Raw genomic sequence first — 5,620 nt, 5'->3', positions numbered from 1 at the left:
TACATGAACTTGCTTTGTGGGAGCCTAGCCTGTTTGGATGCTCACCTTCCTGGTCCTGGATAGAAGTGGAAGGACCTTGAACTTCCTGCAGGGCAGGGAATCTGGACTGCTCTTCATTCTCGAGAGGGAGGGGAATGGAGTGGGCGGGAGGGGGAGAGGGGTAGGGAAATGGGGGAGGGGTGATGTGTGGGAGGAGGGGGAGGGAAATGGGAAACGGGGAGGAGGCAGAAATTTTTTTTTTGCAATAACTAAAAAAATAAAATAAACAAACAAAAAAAGATTTTATGGTTCAGGCTGCACATTTTGAAAGCATTTCTGTCCTTGATTTTATATTATGCATTCGTTCCTGCATGGCGTTGAGCTAAGACTGCCCGAACCCTCTCTGCTTTTACAATGTGGCCATGTCCAGAGGTGGACCTGCTATGTGAGCATCCTTAGGTATAGGCAGACCTCCACATGAATCTGTCCATGACTCCTTTGCTGAGGAAAAGCATAGCGTTGGGAGTGAGTTCCAGGCTGTCCCCCTCCTCTGCAGGGATGACTTCTCAGGCCTTGTGTCTTGGCTGTGCTTGTCTTCACACTCGGGAAAATGAAGCTGGCTAACAGCAGCGCTGACAAACAGCACCTCCGTGTCTGCTCATGGTCGACCACAGTGTCCATTGGTATTCGCTTGTCCGCAGTTTCCGCTGGTATTCGCTTGTCCACTGTTTCCGCTGGTATTCGCTTGTCCACTGTTTCCGCTGGTATTCGCTTGTCCCCTGTTTCTGCTGGCATTCGCTTGTCCACTGTTTCCATTGGTATTCGCTTGTCCACTGTTTCCATTGGTATTCGCTTGTCCACTGTTTCCGCTGGTATTCGCTTGTCCACTGTTTCCGCTGGTATTCGCTTGTCCGCTGTTTCAGGGAGGACACATCTGTGAGTCTGAGGCCAACCTGACCCACATAGTGAGTTCCAGGCCGCCTGGGTATCCACAGTGAAAGCTTTTCTTAAAAAAAGAAACAATAACACCAAAAACCCTTCAAGAACCTGGGTGGTAGTGGCTCAAGCCTTTAATCCCAGAAGTTAATAGGTAAAGGAGTTTGATCTCTGTTAGTTCAAGGCCAGCCTGGTCTACAAAGCAAGTTTGAAGTTGTTCAAGGTACATATGGAAAAGAGACCCTGTCTCAAAAAAGAGAAAAAAACTTTAAATAAATAAATGCTTACTTTAAAAAACTGGATTCAAGGTCTTTTCACATCTGCCTGACACAGGCGCTGAGTGCAGCTTGAGTTCTCTGTAACAGCAGTGTGTGCTTCTAACAGCTGAGCCACCATCCAGCCAAAATGACAAGTATTATACCTCTTCAGTTTTAAATCAACAAGTTTACTTTTGCAGATGTTTAAAAGTTGATTCTTCTTTTTTAAATATTTATTTTTTTGTTGGTTTTTCGAGACAGGGTTTCTCTGTGGTTTTGGAGCCTCTCCTGGAACTAGCTCTTGTAGACCAGGCTGGTCTTGAACTCACAGAGATCCACCTGTCTCTGCCTCCCGAGTGCTGGGATTAAAGGTGTGCGCCACCACCACCCGGCTTTAAATATTTTTTTAATTTATTTATTTATTATGTATACAATATTCTTTGTACGTGTGGGCCAGAAGAGGGCACCACACCTCATTGCAGATGGTTGTGAGCCACCATTTGATTGTTGGAAGTTGAACTCAGTACCTTTGGAGGAGCAGGCAATCTCTCCAGCCCCTTAAAAGTTGATTCTTTTATCATCATAAAAGCATTCAAATAATTATGAGAATCATTTATACGAGAAAAATTAATTCACACGATAGACTGGTGATGTTCAAGAACTACATTCAAGAGAGTAGTCTCCCCAGACAAAGAATTTCTATTTGTCACCTCCAGTCTTTGCTTATTAATTTTTAGTTTTGAGCCCAGGTCTCACTGTGTGGTCCTAACTGGCATCTAAGTGACAGATCCAACCACTTCGGCCCCAAATGGGTTGAGGATTTTTTTTCTTTTTTTTTGGTTTTTCGAGACAGGGTTTCTCTGTGGCTTTGGAGCCTGTCCTGGAACTAGCTCTGTAGACTAGGCTGGTCTCGAACTCCCAGAGATCCACCTGTCTCTGCCTCCCGGGTGCTGGGATTAAAGGCGTGTGTCACCACCGCCCAGCATGGGTTGAGGATTAAAGGCCTAAGGCACCATACCTGACTATATTTATAATCTTTATGTAACATCTATACAATATATCACAAGCTGTGAGGTAAACAAGAAAAATGCTTTCTAGACCGCAAGGATATGTAACTTGTTCATAGCATGCTTTTTAAAAAAAACTGCCTGTGCCTTACCTCATAGGGTTTATTTCAATTTCTTTGTTGAGGTTTATTTGTTTATCTTTGTTTCCTGCATACCTGCCTGACTAATTCTCTCAGAGGAGAGAAAAGGGGTCAGACCCCTTAGAGTTGGGGTCATAGGCATGTGAACCAACCATGTTGTGTGTTTGGATCCAGGCTCAGGTCCTCTGCAAGAGCACAGCTGTGCGTTTTCGACTGGCACTGCAGGTTTCTGAAGTTGGCGAGTCAGTACCAACTGACTTAAGTAAAAGATGGTTTTACTTTACTTTTCTAAAGAGAAAAACTTGCTGGCCAAAGTGCGCTCATTCAATGTACATTCCGAAAGAGCAGGAGTCACTGTAGAACTCCTGGTCTTGGTTGTCATGGCTGTCTCCATGTCCACAGTAAGATGGTGCAAATGAACATGAGCTTTTGCTTTGACATGGCCAGATACTCGATGAGGTGGAATGGGAAGAACCTGGCCCCAGCAGTGTCGCCTGGGAAGGGAGAGCCATCTTCAGCCACCGGTCACCCACTGCTTTCTGTCTTTTTAACAATTGTTTATAAGTTCTGACAAAATACCACATGTACCTCTGATCCATCCGGTGGGCTGTCAAGGACTGTCCAACCACTTTCTGTAACTGCCTGCAGTTTCTAAGTTCATGTACAAATGAGTAGCCCTGGGAAACTTGATTACCTGAGCCAGGAATCATGTAGTGTGCCAGACTGAACACAGCAGTCACACATTAGCATGGCTTTAAGGACTCCTCAGTGGAAGGCCTGCAAGCAGGACACGGGATGGAATTCCTCCCCACAGCAGTGGAGCACAGCAGTAAAGCAGCTGGACACGGGCTCTTCCTGCCATTGTCACTGCTGTGAGCCGCTGCTTCAGCACCATCACGGGTTCCACATGGAGAGATCAAAAGTGGATTGTAGACTTGGGGGAAAAGGTCAGGTTCCATAGTCCCATGTAGACTCCAGGACTCCAGGCTCAAAATGCTGGGGTGGCAGCGGCTGCTCGTGTTTACCTTTGGTCTTTTGAGAAAGGGTCTCACTTATAACCCAGGCTTGCCTAACTCTGAGTGCTCTCCCTGATACAATGTTCAGTGCAGAGTTCAGTTGTGCAACACACCAGGCTTCTGTTTATTTCACTAATAAAAGTGCACAATGAATAGAAATCGGGCATGGTGGTGCAGGCCTTTAATCTGAGCTCTCTGCAGCAGAGGGAAACTGATCTTTATGATTTTAGGGCTAGCCTGGTCTGCATAGTGAGGTCCTGTTTAGCAAGGGCTACAGAGTGAGACTCTACAAAGAAAATGAAACTCTAGGATCGTGATGTATATATAAGTATTCTTAATGTGGCTTTTCACAAATTGTGCAGAACTGAGAGAAAAATAAATCTGTAGATTTATATATCAAGTGGGCAGTAAAATAAGCATAATTTAGTCAAAATATTAAGAGGTAAATATGGAGTGATTAAGTAAATATACTTTGACCCCATCGGTTTAGTTCACCAAAATTTTGTATTTACGTTGATGGGCCATTTCTACAGGATAGTTTAAGAGATTTTTGGTGCATAGTCCTTTAAATCAAACTTTCTTTTTACAAAAATGAAAATAGCACATTTTCCACAGTGTATGACTATCCAGAAAGTGTCCGGTTTCTTTAGTCCTCTCTCAGTTTCTTAGCAAGACCTCACTAAAGCCCCAGAAAAGAGTCCTACTGAGTGCAGAGATGTTCAGGGAAGACTTTGCAGTCCAGCCCCAAGTTCTGCTGCAATGCCAGTCTCTGCAGGTCTGGGGCAGTTGTGTGCCTGGGCTGGAAGACAGAGCTGGGAACCATTGGGCTGCGTTCCTTCTCAACACTTTGCTCCTAAGGACGCTGCTCCCATGACTAAGGCCTCAGTAGCCAATCAGGGCTCCCAGCCGGACTACCCGTCAGAATGGGGTGGGCACTTCCGGTCCGCCATGCTACAGGTTCTGAGGCTCCGGGCCTGAAGCAGAGTCTTGTGTTCCGTGTTCAGCGCTGTGACCCGCGGTCGGGAGCTGTGGGGAGAGCGGGGCGAGCTCGGAATCCCCCATGGTGAGAGAGGGCCGCCGTCCCCACGCGGGAGGAGCCGCGGGAGCCGGTGTGGGGTCCTCCCGGGGCTGTGGGAGCCGGCGGCAGAGAGGTCCTTACATTCCTGCAGCTCCCGGGTCCCCTGGCCCCGGAATGACTCATCTAAGACTGCGGCTGCGCAGAACACGGGGATGGAGATTTGGGGGGTGGGGGCGGAGAGACTGCGCGAGGATGAAGCCATCATGCCGCGCATGCGCAACTTTCATCTCTGCCGTGGGAGGTAGACTTGTTAACTGGTTTCCTCTAGCGTCTTCTAGAAGTTCTGCACTTGGCTCTGAACGTTCAGGTGTAGGATCCGTCTGCAGTTAGTTCTTTTCAGGGTGTAAAGTCTGTGTCATGAACACATCTGCATGGAGATGCCGGGGTGGTTCAGTTGTCAATAAGGCCAGACCTACTGGATTACCGGACCTCATGTGTTAAAATATCGGTGTTTTAATTGTGATTTTGTTTCTAAGTTTGCTCCCCTACCCCCGGTTTTTGTAGACAGGGTTTCTCTGTAGCTTTGGAGCCTGTCCTGGAACTAGTTATTTAGACCATGGTGGCCTCCAACTCACAGAGATCTGCCAGCCTCTGCCTCCCAAGTGCTGGGATTAAAGATAGGCGCCACCACCGCCCATGTTTGGGGGATGACTCAGAAGAGGTTTGCTGGTTAAATTTGGTCAGCTTGCCACAAGCTAGAGTCACGCTGGCCTGTAGACAAAGCTATAGGGTGTTTTCTTGATTAGTGGTTGATATAATAGGGCTTACCCTGGGCAGGTGATCCTGAGTTGTATAAGGAAGCAAACTGAACAGGCCATGCTAGCGGGGCAGTAATCCACATTTCTCCAGGTTGACAGCACATGTGGGGTACACAAGCCTGTGGTGTATGTGAGTTAGCAGATCTGTTCCTGGACCCATCCTCTTGGGTGTCAGCCAGAGCCGGAGATTTATTATTGAAGAGATTTTTCTTTATTAAGGTCTCAGTGTGCTCCAGGGTTGCCTGGATCCCAGTGTACAGCCCCACAGCTCATTAACGTGGCTGTTCCCCTGAATACGCTCCTCGATTCTTGGATTAAAGGTTTGTAGCACCGCACAGCGCTAGATCTCCCCATTTGACTCAGAGTGGGCTGTGCATTTCAGGAACAGGAACATGGTATTTGGAGCATGGCTTCTCATGACCAGTTGTCCACTGCAGGGGTCAGCAGGC

General features: G+C 47.3%; 1 protein-coding gene across 1 annotated transcript in view; it reads left to right on the top strand.

Moving 5' to 3' along the window:
• Positions 1 to 3,980: 3,980 nt before the first annotated feature.
• The window catches only part of LOC101995378 (zinc finger protein 14-like), a 22,056-nt gene continuing 20,416 nt past the window's right edge, over positions 3,981 to 5,620 (top strand). The window contains 1 exon segment of the mRNA XM_026785377.1: positions 3,981 to 4,398. Coding sequence (XP_026641178.1) covers positions 4,396 to 4,398 — 3 coding nt within the window. The 5' untranslated portion in view covers positions 3,981 to 4,395.

Source organism: Microtus ochrogaster, linkage group LG1 (genome assembly GCF_000317375.1).
Source record: "Microtus ochrogaster isolate Prairie Vole_2 linkage group LG1, MicOch1.0, whole genome shotgun sequence".
NCBI lineage: Eukaryota > Metazoa > Chordata > Mammalia > Rodentia > Cricetidae > Microtus > Microtus ochrogaster.
The sequence above is the reverse complement of the archived record's forward strand: the minus strand, read 5'-3'. Positions and strand labels throughout refer to the sequence as shown.